We start from the raw sequence: 17,888 nt of genomic DNA, 5'->3' as shown, positions 1-17,888 counted from the left end.
TTTCAGGCTGTACCTGGCTGCCAGCTCACTGGAGGCGTGGATGGAAAGTCTCCTCAAAACAAAAACTTGAACAAGATCCAGATACAGGAAGACCAAGGTGTCCCACTTGCAAGAAAGTGTTCTTTGATAAAAGCACTTGTAATCGACATATGGAAATACATAGGTTGAGGAGAAAACAGTATGAATGTAATGTGTGCTTCAGGCGATTTTCTTGGAAAACTACGTTGAGTACACATATGAGGTTATATCATAGGTTCTGATGGCAAAGAACCATAAGTCTGAAAAGAAAAACAGTAAGATAGACCATACATTATATGAATAATAAAAAATCCAAAGGTAGGATTATTATAAGGTTGCTGTGCTAGTGTTTCATGCAGTTGGTGTGCCTTGAGTTAAAAGAGAGATACTTGTTGACAATCAGTAATCATAAAATAAAGATATGTTGAATTTTAATTAGTATATGTGTTGTTTGTAAGTGTTGAATATCATGTTCTGGCCTGGTATCCATCTGTCCAGTTATCTACTGTAGTTCTTTGAACATTTGTGAACAAATTATTTTGTATCTATGCTAGTCATTTCAAGTGTAACATTAAATAATACATTAAAGAAGAAGGAATTATTTTGCATTAATCCACATATTTTAATTCACTCACGCTTGTGACCAATGTTTTACTCTGTTTCAAAATGTTTCATAAGTCACTCAATACACATAAATAAAATTAACAGATTATACGTATAGCATTTTGTATGTAAGACGTTACCTTGTATCCATTCAAATTATTCATGGTAGTCACAGCACACTGAACCTGGTGTTATCTGGTATCCATCTATGATTATAGTGTTCTTTTAAGTACAGATATTTTTTTATGCATGTTTAGTCCTAGGGTGACATGAACCATTTGCTGCTGTGAGAGTGAGATTACAGAACTCGTTTCAGAGTTTGTTTTTTAGTTCATTATACTAATCAGTTATTTGAAGGTTCCAAAATGCACTTTCACACAAAAAATGATCAGTTTATTTATAAAGTATGAGAATATTGAATCCAGAGGTTAATGTAACTATAAGTTTGGATATATGACCTAAGTAATGATATTATGCAGTGGCATAAAGTTACAGGAATAGGATTATAGTAATAATAAAATATTAATAAAAGATATCCTTTAGTATTCTTCAGAGTGAAAGGTACTTTGTATAAGTGGACAGTTAGTGCATAGACATGAGAACATTCAAGGTACTGATGTATCATGTAATATAAGTTTACATGTGATGTTGAAAATAATTAAAGCAGTATTATAGCATATCTTAAATTTAATATTTTTGGGTACAAATTTAGATTATTTTGATTGTATTCCAACTGTTTTCTGTTTGTTTGCTTTTTTTTTCAGAATTGTTTTTGTCTACTGCAAGACGCTGGAGAATGTCTTCTCAAGGTCATCAGTCTTCTTTTTCCATTCACCACCGCTGTCACATTTGTAACAAGTCATTTCGTGGGAAACACCTCCTAAGACAGCATATGCATAGCCACAGAGACACATTACACCAATGCCCATACTGCTTCGTGAAATACAAGTGGAAAAAAACTTTAAGTGTCCACCTTCGACGTGACTGTCCTAAACGAAGACATGTGGAATCTGCAAATTAATTGATAGGTTATGCATGATCAAGTTAGTTTGGCATTGTTTCAGGCTGGATGTTATTTATTTTTCCCCAAATCTTCTTCTGTATAATTCTTTGAAGAATAGAATACCTCTTCTTTTTAAGCTTTTAGAAAGAGTTCTATCGTATGATTTAAGTTTATTGAGTAAATTCATATTATTCTGAAAATGTTAGTATCAGAAGTTTTTTTTTCTATTGTCGGTCTCTCTTTTGTAAGAGGAAAAAAATACTTACTTGCAAACATTTGTGAAAGTTGGAAAAAGAAGGGTTTGATTTGTCAGTCTTAAAGAAAAAATTTGATTATATCAAAATACAAGAAATATGTACACAGCATGTTTGATAATATTTCATATTATCAAAATATTTTATAAAGTTTATTATCTGATTGATAACATATTTCGTATTTCTGAAGTTTACTTATAAAATATCTTGTCACAGAAAATCTTTTTAGGTTAACCTAAGACTATGCATTAAATGCAGATTATTATTAATTTTCATGGGGTTAGTATGTAAGTAGCAAAGTTAATTAATTTCATGCTCAACAAAGTGTATCTGCTAAATTTAGAATGAGTTTTTGTTAGTTTTGAAGTGGAAGCCTGTGTGCTTTGGAAAGATATTATCATTTGTGTTATTCAGATGTTTTTTAAACAACTCTAATTACCTGTTATTTAATTTTTCGTAAGTTGTGGTAAGATGAATAGAATCAGAATATATGCTATGACTATTTAAATTTTCTTTTTATTTGGAAAGAGAGTCATCACAAGTGGATTTAATTTAATGCTAGCTTTTTTGCTTGACTTTTTTGTACTAACAAATCTATTAGAAGATTTAGATAATGATTATTATTTCAGTTATATTTTAGTTATTTTAAAATAGGTTTAAACTCTAATACTTAATATAATCTGCTTTTGAGGTGGTATTAAACTCTAGTACCTATTTTAATGTTACATCTGTGGCTGTGTCAAAGTCAACTACATACTGTAATGCCACACCTTTGACTATATCAAAGACAGATACTTGTAGTAATTCTACTTTTGAGCCTGTGTAAATTCCTATACTTATTCTAATGCTACATCTGAAACTGTATCAAAGTCCACTACAGTATTAAATGCCACATCTTAGACTATATCAATAACTATTACTTGTAGTAATGTTGCTTTTAAGACTGTATTAATTTCTCATACTTATTCTAATGCTATATCTGAATGTGTTCAAAAGTTGAGTACTTATTGAGATGCTACTTCTTAGTCTTTATCTTTGGTTATTAATCTTAAAAATAAGCTAGTGCTGGATGAAATACACCTATGTAAAGTATTTTTATGTACTTTTTGCAACTCTCTCTCTATTAGTTTGTGTCTTAGGAAATACAAACTATATTTTGAAATATCCTTTCAGTTTTAACAGTAGTAATTTGGACTAAATCTTTCCATGATTTTCCCAGCATTTAAAGGATAGAAATTGGTAAATGTATTGAAGTGTGGAAAATCTTAGTTTTCAAAAATGCTTTTAAAAAGTATATCAGTCACGATATAAAGATCTGATAACTGATCCAATTTCACGTAATGTATCTTCCTCCTCCAGAGGTTGAAGAGGGAAGGCTACCTTCTCAAAGCATTTGGATTATCAGATTTTTTGTATTCTGAATTTTTTTCAAAAAGATGGATTTGTGTTATTAAAATTCTTTCATTTGAATGATTAAGTTAAAAGATAACTCTAATATACATTGTTGAATACTGCTTCTTTGTTTGTTGATAATTAATCAATACTGGCAAAAAGCACCATGCAAAAATTTCTGTCGCTAAGGTCACCAATATTAGGATTCTATATGGTGACATTCTGTGCATGAACAGAGAACTTACCAACACATTCATGAATAGTAGAAGGAATATGTGCTATTTATTGTTTCAGTTTATAGCAGAATAAGGTTTTTTGAACAAACCAAATTTGAAATTAAAATGAGATGAAAGAAACAGTACTTCATATACTTTGCTGAGGAACATGTGAAAAATAAATTAATAGTGGTTATACTTGTGATCGTGCAGTTAATGTAACGAAAAATAATTTTTGGGAGGTTATTGCATACACAGGAAACTGAATTTGGCTTGTATGTTTGTTGTATTAACAGATTTAAAAAGTGTTTGATAATTTGGTAAATGCATTAGGTACTTTATGTGGATGTCAAATGGACAAAAGTGAATCACTGCAAATAGTTAAGAATTGTTTTTGGCACTTATTATTTAAAGCTCGGTTCTTCAAATCTATTAAATTTCCATACTTAACGTAATGCTATATAATATTTCAGAGTCTATCAAATGGTGATGTTTATTATGTTGTTACTTGTGAAACTGTATTACACTCCTATACTTACTGTAATGTTATTTCTAAGATTATTAAACATTTAAAAGTATTGATTCTGTTATTTTTGCTTTTTTTAATGTTTTGAAAATATAGATTTGCTTATTGCACCTTAATTAGGTTAGACCAGTATAGAGTATATATACTAGCTAATTCATTAAGGTCTTTCCATTTATTGCAGGTTTCATAAAATTTTCTTTGGCTTCTAGTATCTATTGAGGGTAAGAGTTTTATGTTAAAATCAAAACTTAAACAGTAGAACATTGCTCTCTGAACACTAGTAAAATCTGGGGCATCTTAAGTTCAACCTCCAGTAAGAGTATGTTATTTTTCAACTAATTTGAGTCATTTAAATTGGTGATATAAGAATTCTGTAATGGTTTGAAATATATGAAAAATATAAAAGGTTCTGGGAACATGAAAATTTTTGAGTTGTATGAACTTATATTTGACAGGTAAAGTGTGTTTATGTAATTATCTTTTGTTGTATGGTGGTTTAAAAAGTAGTTGGGGTGAGAACTTTCTGTAAAAATAAGTAGGAAGAAAATGTTACTTTCCAGTGTGAGAGCTGTTTGCAAGTATTCTAGGAGCTCAGTTTGTAGAGCATCTCTCTCAAAATATTGAAGGGAGTTTGGGTTCAAACTCCAGTCACCAGAGATTTGTAACACCTTGAAATGTTGTACAAGGCATAGCCATTAGTAAAATCATATTATGTTTCACATAAACATACTCTTTAAAACTGGGTGTAATGGTGCTCCTTTTTAAGAGGATATTACCAACATATTACACTTATAGTGTCTCAGACAAAAGCAATATATGCAATGTTATTGTGTCATTTAGTTTATATGTTCAATTAAACTAAATAATAGAAGGAAATTTATTTCACCTATCTCCATCACTAAGAAGAAAGAAGCACAGAATGAACATCTTTGTAGTGATAACTTGTGGACAGACAGTTTGAAGACACTTTTTGTTTTTATGATTATATTTTGAAGGAAGGATGTTACAGAAAATAGGCTAAGTTTCATATTGATTATTGTAAATGAGAAAGGTAATGGTATTTTCTTTCTAGGATGTGAATAATGTAATGAGCCAGTAGGAAGTGAATCTTGTGTGTTTTTGAATATTTGAAAGAATACTGAATAAACCCAGTTTCATATTTCTTACTGGAATATCTAGGATTGTTTTTTTTTCTTTTGTTTTTGCTTTGCATTTGTTTCTTAAAGAATTTAAGGAGGTATGCTTAAGTTAATAATGTACCATAAAAATTTCATTTTTATCTTACTCTTTTTTCAATATTGAAGTCTGGGTGCTAAATAACAGTTTTTAAGAATCTCTAAAATTTTTATATCATTTCAAATCTGAGAGAAAAAGATAATGAAATAAACATTATACAGGTGTGAACTTAATACTTTGAAATTGCTTTAATAACATTTCTTAATTGATTTTTCAAAATTCCAATATACATTTATCAAAGTAATTTGTCTTAGCATTATACGTGGTGTTATTTATTTGTACTTGATAGTAATTATGTTAGAAAATAAAAACATTTTGTGTAATCTAATTTACTTTGACAAAATATGATGTTTTTCGTAACCATTAAAAAATATATCAGATTGTTACTGAATTAGGAAAATCTAATAGATGGCCATTTCTTACAGCAATCAAGAATTCGAAATGCACAAAGTAAGGATGTACAGTACATGTTGTGAATATACTAAGACATTAAAAGAAGATACTGTTGTGTTCTAATGTTTTAATCTGCATGTCCTGTGGCAAGGTCAGCAATATTGATTATTGTTTAGGCAATAAAGAATTTGGGGCTGCATGCTTTTCTCATCTTTTGAGACCACCATTCCGAAATTGATGTTTTACCTATAAACTTTAATTAGATTTAATTTATAATACTCATTACAGTGGGTTAAATGGGTAATTTTTATTGGGGTTTGCATGATATTACATTATATTTTTTGTGGTCTTTTTATATCAGGTGAAGAAATAATGAGACCAGTAACAGAACACTCATGTCCAATTTGTGGGAAATTGCTTACAACAAAGTATATACTTCAGCGACATATGGCTGTACATGCCACATCCCGTGACCGGTACCACTGCACCATCTGCTACAGAGCATTTTCATGGCGTCACAACTTGTATCGACACCTTAGAATGGCACATGAGAAGTGTAGTTTAGAGGCTTCTGACATGTTGGATCCATGATGCATGCAGTGTGCATTACAAAGTAGATATGGGTTTTATAACATGTTTTGTTTTTATGTGCCTAAATGAATATTGCTTTGAAAACACTTGCTCATTTCATTGTGGTAAAAACACTATTTATTTTGTGTAGAGGATTTAATATTCATTCATACTATAAAATATATTTATACTATATAGAAACCTGAATATTGGAATAATTACATGATAAAGATATAAGGTTATGATTGATAAGACACGAGAAGTGGACTTACGCCATACTATGTGTCTTTCCGTCGTTCCTGCCCCAGGTTTCAAGAATGACACTCGAGGCTGTAAATAGTTTTATTTTAGACCATTTTGTCATCTTAAATACCAAATAAAAATCTGTTGCTATGGTTTTATATCAGTTTGAGGTGCAACTATTTTAAAATCATTTTTTTGAAGTGCAACATAATAAGCAGCTTACTTTTCATGCACTTAAAATGGACTTAAGGTGTTTTATATATGTGAGAATAAAAAGTTCCTAGAAAGAACTGATTTATACTGAGTCAGTTCATTTTTCATTATTTCACTGTAAGGTGAAGCTTTATTAGTGAAATACAATTGTAAATATATGTATATTTAAGACTAATTATTTTACAAGGTTATGTTTATATTTTACTGTTACGTCAACAGTAATCTTGTCCTAATATTAGTTAATTATTTTATTCATGCTTGTACATATTAAATAATAGTGTTTTTTGTCCATTTTGTATAACAAAGTTATACTACATTTATAAAAGGTTATTTTTTTCCAAATACCTCACCAGTATTTTTGTAAAATGTGATTATAAACTGCTTGCATTGCATGAATTTATCATAGTTAATTGTACACATACTACAAAGCATTGCCTTACTTTGATGTCAACACAGGACTTGATGTGTGGGTGTGATGGTCAAGACATTCTCTTATGCACAGGGACTATGGAAAATGTTATTGGCTAACATGTATACACCAAAAGAGCATATATGGTTTAAAAAGGAAAAGAAAGTTTTAATAGTAACTGGAAGAGATGTTTTGTGTAGAATAATAAAACTTATTTTAGTAAAGTGTTTTCAGTTTGTTAACATACACAAATGGTAGTGAATAGTTTAAACTAGGAAGAAAAACCTTCAAGTATTTTTTGTAATTTAATCTGTATGAGATGACCTTGTGCAGTTTTGAACTATGTTGAACTTCATTTCACACAAAAGCAATTTCACATTTTTTTGTCTTTTTCATTTCTAACATTGACTGAGAGAAGATAGAAGGCTCTTCTTGTGTAGAGAAAAAGATTGAATGTTTTTGTTTACTTTGATTGGTCTTTTTAAGCTATGCTTTCTTCTAGTGAAAACAATTGTTTAACAACAACTGAATGAAAAGAAAGGTAGTTTAGGATTTTCTAGTTATGTAAGTTAATAACATTCAGCTTATTTAACATCCATTTCCATTATTGATGAATTGAGTAACATGAATAGAGAACTTGTGTATTAGATCATTTTTGAAACAGGTTTGTAATGGTGATTAAATAAGATACTGACCTACTACAGACATTTTTCATGCACCATTTGGTCAGTCGTGTATCTGTATAGCAGTTAATAGTTTTGTTGTGTTTCAATACCTAAATCAAAAAGCTATAAATGTTAAACTGAAATGTAATTCACTGTGTTTTAGTGGGAAAACTTGATGTTCATACTTGATGCTCAATTTAAGAATTTTCTTAATTTTTTTTTTTTTTTTTTACAAAAGTAAAAATTATTGTTTCTGGTGAAGACCATATAGTTCCTTATTACATATGCAGTAATTCTTATATTGCAGGAGGAAGTCTGAAAAGTTTACTAGTGGAAAGATTCCTTTGTCCAATTTGTCAGAGAACACTTACCACAAAACTAGGTCTACAACGTCACATGGCATTGCATGGGCCTACTCGTGATCGTCACTGCTGTCCAGTTTGCCATCGGATGTTCTGGTGGCGCCACCATTTGCTGCGACACCTGAGGACAGCGCACTCACCATCAGTGGCTGATGCCATGAAAAAACAATAATAATGAGCTTGTTTTCTACATAGAACTATTAAATAATTATTACACATAAACAAGACATTGTAAAAACAGTCTTTCACTATTTGCCTTATTGAAATTATTTAAATAAAAGAAGTTATGTATTGAGAGTTATATACTCTGTGAGTCCTTACATAATTTCATTAAAACATAGTGGTGAAATTGTTATAATTTGGTTTGTATTTATTGGTATTAGAAGTGTAGAATACTAAATTGATGTAGTGGTCCTTTGAAACGTGTATCGTGGATATTACTAACATGCCTAAGAATATAAACAAAGAACTGATTGAAATATAACTAAGCTGCATATGTTATTCTGTATATTATTTTAACTGCAAGTGATAATGTAAATTTGGTATTTTTATGAAAAACATAATATCTGATGAAGGTCAAGTTTGCAATTTTTACATATAAATTTCCAAAAAAAATTAGTAAATTGATTAATAAAATTAAGTTATTTTGGTTCATTGAAGTTTTTTTGTTAGAAGTATAATGAATATAAGAGAATGGTTATTGAATTTAAAAGAAATTTTATAAACTGGTCTTTGCATGTTTGCCTTATTTGTTAAGTTCTAAAAAATTTGTTGGTAGACAATTGTTGAGTTTAACAGTTTTAACTGACTGTTGGTTTCTTTCTTTCTTTTTTTTTGTTCAAGTTCTAGGTGGTACAAGAAGAAGAGGAAGACCACCTCGTATGGGATTTTTTGCCAATCGAAGGAATCAGTGTCCTATTTGCAAGATAAGTTACACAAACAAAAGCATCTTGGAGAACCACATGAATATGCACCGACCTCAACGCCAGATGTACTATTGTGATATTTGTAACAAAGGATTTTTCTGGAGAACTAATGTATATTCTCATAAAAGAATGGTACATCACACTCCACCATTAAGACTCCCTTTCCCTGCCACAAGCAATGCACCAGTTTCACCTAAGTCTAATCAACCTTTTCCTTCCATTCCCCATAGCAGTAATCCTTTGTCACCTCAATCTCCAAGCTTTGCACAACTGGCATCTCATAGAACTCCACCTTCTACTCCTCTTCCTCCTGCTTTTCCTGGCCATATGCCACAGGGTTCCGGGCTTTCAAGTAGTTGTGCCGAAATCGGTCAATCCTGTGCTCTTTCTGATCCAGCTAACATATCACCATCATCAGTATCAAGTGTATCTCGATCCTGTGGTAATAACCTAGGACATTCATTGATCAATCATAAACAACCCCCTTTGTCCTCAACATCTCTTGAAAAGAGTCCTTCTTCTATCAATCTAATCAATGCTGCAGGATTTCCTAATATTCCTCAATTTCCCCAACCTATTGGTATATGCTCTGACCCCTTCCCTACCATGTCTCCCACCATTTCTAGCTTGTCTCTCTCATCAGCATACTCTCCTGTTCTGCATCCACCAGCAGGAAGTGCTGCATCACCTGCATTTTCAGGCCAGTCTCAATCGACCAAATCATCAGAATCTTCAGAGTATTCTCAGCTGTATTCAGCAGCATCTCCTGATTTCTTTAGTGATTCTTGATCATGAATATCATAATTTTATACAAAAAGATTTCAAGTTTTAAAAGTTAGGAGTTATTCTGTTTAAGAAATCCTGTTATTTATGTCATTCGAATAATCACATGTTTGTTTTTGTTTACATATTAAGTAAGGTGTAGTTTTGTCTCTCATATCAGTTACAACCTCTCAACATGTCATTGTACACGTAAATTCATTTATGTTTTCACTTTATTTTTCCTCCTACAGTCATGAAAGTCTTTTTGTTGTACCACTGTGTTAGAAATTAAGCAGCTTATGTATAACCTATATACATTGTGTAGTTTAATGTATATCTTGTTTCCAGAAGGTCCGTATCTTCTTTGTCACAGTGTTTTTGATCATAACTTTTTATATATATTTGGAGTTGCATAATGTGTTTCCTTACCAGATGAAAATGGAGCCCAAAGTATCATAGAAAGTTATTGATATAAACTGGTATATATTTTACACAGGTTCATAGAGCATCTTGTAAAATTACGTTACATACTATTCAGGTAGGTAAAATGTAACTTCCATTCAGCCTCTTTTTTTTTTGCCTGGTAAGAGAAGAAGTGCTAGAAATCATTCTTCACAGATGAACTTTGTAAGATACATTTTCTGGCTCAGATACAGTAGTAGAGATCACTGCCAGTGTGTCCTGACATGTTAAATGTGCCTGCTGCTCAGCTTCGTGAGTTCAAAATGGATTCCTCCTAGAGTGCAGCTTACTTATGGTATCATGGAATTGGTTTAAATGAGTGACCTGTAAAATACTCTCGATATTTTCTTTGTGTGAGGTATTTTTTCATTATATATTTATTTTTTAACAGTTCAGTATATTTTAGCAACACTAAATTTATGCCAAATGTAAGTAATCTTGTATTTCCAATTTTTTTTAAGCCCAATATTGCAAGTAATGTTAATTTTTTTCTAGTGATTTCTACTTACCAAAAGTCATTCTCTGTATTATTAGAGAATTAGTGCCATCTTGAGTAATGCATATTTACAATAAACATCTTTTGTGGATTATTTAAAAACAAGAAAGATATTCTGTAACTAGTTTATCTCGCAATTAGATTTTGTATATATTTGTTTACCACTCATACAAGGGATCTCATAATAACACAGTAATACTGAGTTTAAACTAACAAAGTATTAATGTCCAGAGAATGAAGTGAAATTCTCTTAATAGTGTTATATAGTGTAACAACTTCTTCAATTGTAACACACTGTCTGGTGTCAGCTGATTCAACAAAATAGATGGTTTCTTGTACAGACAATATTTTTTTATAAATTTGTGCTTTTTTTTATTGTTTACAAAATATTGCTGCTAAAAATTTAGTTTTTGTCAACTTATAACGCTCTTGAAAAAATATGATATGGCTTTATATACATGGTCTTAAAGAATTTGTCATATAGCATATAAGTAAATGGCTAGAAATTTCCTCTTTAATAATATGTAAAAGTGGTTTTAATATACCCTGAAATGGTGAATATGAGATCCAGGTTTTGAAATTAATGTAAACTTGTATTGTGAGATATTTTTGTGTTTCCTAAATGATAAGTACTTTCAGTAGTGGTTTAAAGTACAACAATTTTGATGTTGTGTGTTAAAATTTGTATATTAGTGGGATGAATAAATGGATAACTAAAGTAGAAAATTAAGGTTTTATCTGTTTAAATTCAGCTTCTCACTTAGTTATGGACATGCGTTTAGTGTAGCATAACTTTTTCAGATCATACTTGTGTGTAAATTCAGCCCAACTTTGAAGTACTTTGGAAACTTTTTGGGGCATGCACTGTAGCAAATTACAGCTTTTATAGTATTCTTTCAACACACATTAAGTTATCATTGAGATACTTAAGTCATTATTTTGATCTATGTTTTTGCAAAATATTTTTGTTGCATTAAAAATACTTATACCTGTTTTTAATAACTGATTTCTGAATAAATTCAGCACTTTTTTAACTTCATTTATATAGCCTGCATATAATCAGTGACATGCTTTCTAAACTCCTATTAATATATATCTAAATGTTGTCTACTGCATATTCTCAGGAAATTTACATAAACTCAACCACAAAATCTCAGGACTTTTTTCTACATAAACATTTATAAGGTGTTGGGTTTTTTGCAGAATACCATGGATTTTAGGTTTTTTATCTTCTCTCCAGTAATTCCTTAGATTTTCTTATATATAAAACAAACCATGGGTTTTGATTTCTTTTAAAGGAAGCTTGGCCATAAGTTCACAGGTATTTTTCTACAGTCACAAGTTCTAATATATCTTTACAGACATAGTTTTAGATATTTAACATAGAATGTAAAAATTCAACTGCAACTCCTCTTGTCTTCATACTATAAAATTTTAACCACTGTTTCTTAATATAGATTTTCTCTAGAAACTCATTTTCTACTTTTCAGGTCATTCTTTCATACAAAATTTGGTCATAAATTCTGGTGACTATTCATAAGTCTATCTTATACATAAACAGCAAAAAATTTCTGGTCTTTTACTAAACATAACTGTAGGTATTCGTCTTTTGTTTTTCTCTCACTCTCTCTAAACAAATTCAGTCACAACCACTATCTTGGATAGTTACAGATTCTCAACCACGGCTTCTCCGGGCTTTCTTGTACATGAACTTTGCCAAAAGTTCTTGGGTCTTTTACAGAAACTATTTATAAGTTGTTAGTCCTTAGATATTTATTCTGCACAAACTCATTTACTAGACTTCAGATCTTTTTACACAAATAAGACCATAAGTTCGTATAGTTTTCTGCACAAATGCAACTAAAAGTTGCCATTTTTTTCTTCTACATAAATAAAGCCTAAATTTCTCAGGTCTGTATTTCACTAGTCTAGTACAGATTCTTGGGGATGTTTTGTATATTCATTTAGACACAAGTTTTCAACTTTTATACATGATCAGCTACGCATAATCTCTCTTCTTCATAAACCTAGCCATTGGTTAGATTTTGCAGTTTTCAGTCCGTTTACATATCAACTGTAACAAGTTCTCATCAAGTTTTCATCTTTATAAATTCAAGCCACAATCTCTTTGATGTTTTACTGAAATCAACCATTAAATTCTTAAGTCTTGAAATTAGCTATAACTATTAGGTCTTTTCCAGAAATTTTGCTACAAGCTCTTAGATTTTCAGTCTAAATCACATATTAAAATTTTTAGGTCTTTTTTTCTTATTTTATGAAAGTTTTTTATGGTATAAAGTTATTTGCAAATCCTCAGCAATGTATATATATATATATATATATGGATATATATTTTTATTTATACACGCACATAAAAAGAAGAAATAATGGATGATATTGTTCAGTGTTTATAATTTATAAATGAAAGTTAATGCTATAATTATGATATGCCAATATACTATGTCTTCTTTTTGCCTTGTGCATAGAAAATTAAGGCCATTAAAATGTAAAGAGTTTCATAACATGGGAAGTTTCATGGACAACAGAAAGAGATAATGTTATCTTTTATTGTTTTATGAAATGTATGATAATTGTAATGGAAGAAATCATGGATATTTAAAAAAAAGAAGACAGTGTAGGAAAAACAATTCACATTAAAAAGTTGCTAATTGTAATATTACTCTAGACAATTTATGGAAGAAACTATTGTTAAGAGGAGAACTTCTTTGAGGAAATTGTATTCAGTTCATTAATACTACTGTTTACATAAGTAAACTCTGTTGATTCAGCTTTATTATGGAGGATAAGAAAACTTTCAAAATAATATTGGCTTGTAGAAGATGATGTACTACTATTCACTTGTTATTGAATGTTGCTTATTAGTAAGAAATAAAGATATTAACCATTTTCTTTCTACAATGATTACTAGTTTTTTGTATGTGTTTTTTGATTGGGTCATTCATAGATGTCTTTTTTTTCTGTACTTTGGTGGACTCTCAGAATGAAGCATGTAATTTTTATTCCCTTAAATATTAACGATAATGTATTTATGTAAATACTTTTTATAGAAACTTAAAAGATCATGAAAAGCAACACAAAACAGTTGGATTAACAGATACCATAAAAATAACTGAGTGCAAGTATATTTTAGTCATTTGTCAGTAGACTTTCAATATTTACTCACAAAAGATTTATTAACTATAAGAGATGGAATATGGATCTGATGTTTCAACTTATTAAGAATATAGAAATTTTTCAATAAGTACTGCAATTCTTGCTCTTTTGTGTTAGTGTGAAAGTGTAATACAGGGGGTTGAATAGCTTTATATTAAAACAGTTTTGGAGCCTTTCTACCTTGTTGCAGTCCAGGTCGCCATATATGGTCATTATCTTTCTCAATGGTTCCTAAATTTTTCAACTGAGGACCAGCTAGTCCTGATCCCCAAGTTTCATGGACCACTTCATACAATATTGACTTATTAAAGTACTCCTAAGTTACATTGTAAAACAATATATGCAAGTTGGTATATTTTAAAACGTATATTTTTTTTTAACCATTTTGTGGATCGACTAAAGTCTCCCAATGGAATGGTGGTTAGGAACCAGTAATCTGACAATAAGACTGCAGCATAGTTTCCATTGTAAAATCCAAAACAAACCACCCTGCATGCTTTCTGTAATCCATCTAGTGTACAGAAATGATAGTTTCCTAGTGAACATATCAACAGTCTGATCATACAAAAATTATTCCATAGGCACTTCTTCTGGCAACTTGACCAGTATACCTTTATATGGGATATCATGAATAGTCATTTCTTTCTCTAGCTGCTTAAGGATGCAATAGTTTAACGGGAGGTATTACTGGATACTTTATCTTGGTGGACCCATACCATGTTGTACTCATTTTCAGATTGAGATCAAGATCCTTTTTGATTATTTTACAAATAGCCTTTCTTTTTGTGAACTCTCACCTGTTACATTCTAATTATCATGGCAGGAGTACAACTTGTTGCATTTCCCTTTATGGATGATTTTGGTACCATAATTTGATCCATATACTTTGTTTTCCAGTGTAGTTAAGTACAAGGGATGTCTGTATTTTGGAAATTCTAAATACCTAATCTGAATACAGCTTTATGACCTGAGTGTATGAAGATTTTGTATTGGAAAGGGCTGTTACATACACTTCCCAAAAGTAATCAGTTTTTGGTGGTATCACGCTACCTATGAAATGCCAAGCAATGTCAAAATTTAGCTCTGATACATTCTGTTCCACTGTGATTATATCAGCAGTGGTTGTCACATGATTTGCCTATTTAAATTCGTTTTAATATAACCTACTCAACCATTTAGCTTAATATACCATAAATGTACATGCTTTCCTCATGCTCATACTTATTAAGAAACAGCTGGTCATTGCAATTATATTGTTACAGTATAATTGGGGCAAATGTGACAAATACAGAACTAAGTGGTGTGTTTATTTACATAATAAATACTTTAAAAATAATTATGAATAAAAAACATTAAATGAGAAATGTAACTAATAAGTATTAACTTATTTTTGTTTAATGATTGTGCAAGAAGTAAAAATTAGAAGGTTTAGTTGATAAATCTTGGTATAAAGTAGCTTATCCTGAAATTGTGTTTACTATCTTGTGCATTTTATCAATTATTCATCCTGTATATCTTATACTTCAGAACTTGCTTAATGAGAGCATTTATAGATTAAATAAACAATTAATTACAACAATTGAATTTTTTGCTCTGTGACAATTGCATGGAGTCATAAGACTTGCTGCTTGTTTTTCTGTGTTTAATGTTGTACATTAGACTTGCATTGCATTTTACCCATATTTTACAGGTATGTGTTGATTGAGCTGTATAGTTGAAATATGTATTTAATAAAGTGTGGATAAGTTATGTCATTAGGTGTGTGTTTATATCAACAATGGACTTTTAGCAGTAGATATACAAGTTGTTGGGTCATTATACGTGTGTTTATATCAACAATGGACTTTTAGCGCAGATATACAAGTTGTTGGGTCATTATACATGTGTTTATATCAACAATGGACTTTTAGCAGTAGATATACAAGTTGTTGGGTCATTATACATGTGTTTATATCAACAATGGACTTTTAGCAGTAGATATACAAGTTGTTGGGTCATTATACGTGTGTTTATATCAACAATGGACTTTTAGCAGCAGATATACAAGTTGTTGGGTCATTAGACGTGTGTTTCAGTAAAAATTAATGTTCTAATTCATCTGTAGAAAACAAAATATACTCTAGTCTTGTTTTAAAAGAAAATTGCAAGTTTTGATTTTTTAATATATATGTTTGTACATCACATTATTCAATAGAATTTTAACATTGATTTTAATTTACCTGTAAATTAGAATATTCCAAGAAAGGTTGATGAAGCAAACTCTGTGGTAGGTTTTTGTAATTAACCATTTCAGATTACTTAACTGTTTGTATGTGCTGACAAGTGTTTTATTTTCCTTTAGGACACAGGTTTCGATCAAGACTGGGACGACCAAGAAAGCGACAAGAAACAATGTTTAGGCGAGATCTAGTTTGTCCTATTTGTGGGATGGACTATGCCCAGAAGAGCAGTTTGGTACGCCACATGAACATCCACAGAGTACAGAGGAAGAAATACTACTGTGACATATGTAACAAATCCTTTTTGTGGTTGGACAGCCGCAACCTTCATGTAAAGACTGTGCATGGGCTTTCCCGAAGTCTTTCAAATGATTAGGACTCATAATTTGTTGGTATAAAGATATACACGGAGGTTATGTTGAACTTTGAATATTTGTATTAAGTTCTTTAGTAGGAATGTTAACAAAAAAGAAAGAAAAGCTCCTGACAGTATTATCAGTTTCAGTTTATTTTTTACTTGCTATCAACTTACTTAAAGTACACATAATAAAATACCACCATATTTTACTGTAAAACAAGAAATTAAATTTCAGTATAATCTTATCAAAAATCTCTAATACAAAACAGAAAAACCTATTCAGGCAATAATAAAATATGAATTTTTAGAAGTTACTGTGTCATAGCTTATATCATACTCTATATCATGCAATATATGATTAATATCAGAAACTTGTATCTTTTATTGTTTATATACATTTTATCTTGGCCAGTAACAATCCTTATTGCTTGATTTTTTTTCATTTCATATATAAAGATGTATATTCTGAAGTGTTCATTTTTTTTTGTAAACTACCCACTGTTCAATATGTATTTTGTTGTGGGTGAATTTTTAGTTATTTTCAAACAATTTGTATGTTTTTCTATGTGGGTTGAAAGATTCATCATGTGTATTAATAGTAAACTAATATTGCTATATGAATGGATTATCCTACTTTTAAAGTTGTCTTGTACCTCACCAACATAATAACACACACACACACATTTCTGTAGTAGTGTGTGAGAAAAGCCAGTGCATTTGAACTAAGTCATATTAATTAGAAATCATTTCTTTGTTTGATGTTTCCTGTTTTTATTATATAGGTAGGCATGGCATTTTTTACAAATTATGATTTAGCTTGAAAATCTGTAATTAGACTTAATTTTCTATCAGATTTGTGACGAAAATGTAATTATTTGTTTAACTTGATGTATTTCTATTAGCATGTTTGTATCTTTTTTTTTTTTTTTTGCAATGTTGAATAATGAAGGTTTCATGGAATAATGAGAAGTGGTGGGTTGAATGATAATTTGTTTTGGAGATAATGAACTACATGTGGTGAAAGCTGAAGTGAAAAAGATTAAACAGTTGTGTAATCAATAATTATCTTGATAAACATTACCATTGACTCTTCTGATCATTTTTGAGTCACCTAAATGCATTTTCAAACATAAATGAAAAAGATGCATGTTGAGATTTAGTCATTGGTGATCAGGCCAAATGATGACCTTAATAGATTCTTCATGGTGACCTTATAAGCACCTTTTTTCTTTTTGTTTTATTCAATATGTTTATCCTAGATGTGAGGTTTCTTACCACATATCATTCAGTTTTTTCCTATGTTGCTCATTGTTTTATGTTCAAAAGGAAATCCTTTGAAAGCAGAAATGTAAGTCTAAAAAGTGAAGTACTCTTAATAAAATCAACAAT

General features: G+C 30.3%; 1 protein-coding gene across 1 annotated transcript; it reads left to right on the top strand.

Moving 5' to 3' along the window:
* Positions 1 to 1,419: 1,419 nt before the first annotated feature.
* On the top strand, positions 1,420 to 16,398 carry LOC106464235 (DNA-directed RNA polymerase II subunit RPB1-like). Its single transcript, XM_022391950.1, has 2 exons — positions 1,420 to 1,430; positions 8,048 to 16,398. Exon 2 carries the CDS (start codon positions 8,984 to 8,986, stop codon positions 9,815 to 9,817), a length of 834 nt encoding a protein of 277 aa, XP_022247658.1. The 5' UTR covers positions 1,420 to 1,430; positions 8,048 to 8,983; the 3' UTR covers positions 9,818 to 16,398.
* The last annotated feature ends 1,490 nt before the right edge of the window (positions 16,399 to 17,888 follow it).

The sequence above is a fragment of the Limulus polyphemus genome, unplaced genomic scaffold, assembly GCF_000517525.1.
Source record: "Limulus polyphemus unplaced genomic scaffold, Limulus_polyphemus-2.1.2 Scaffold1594, whole genome shotgun sequence".
Lineage (NCBI taxonomy): Eukaryota > Metazoa > Arthropoda > Merostomata > Xiphosura > Limulidae > Limulus > Limulus polyphemus.
This window is presented reverse-complemented; position numbering and strand designations above follow the sequence as displayed.

Excerpts from the sequence above, each read along its gene's own strand:
- LOC106464235 (XM_022391950.1), top strand. The coding sequence starts at position 8,984 with ATGGGATTTTTTGCCAATCGAAGGAATCAGTGTCCTATTTGCAAGATA.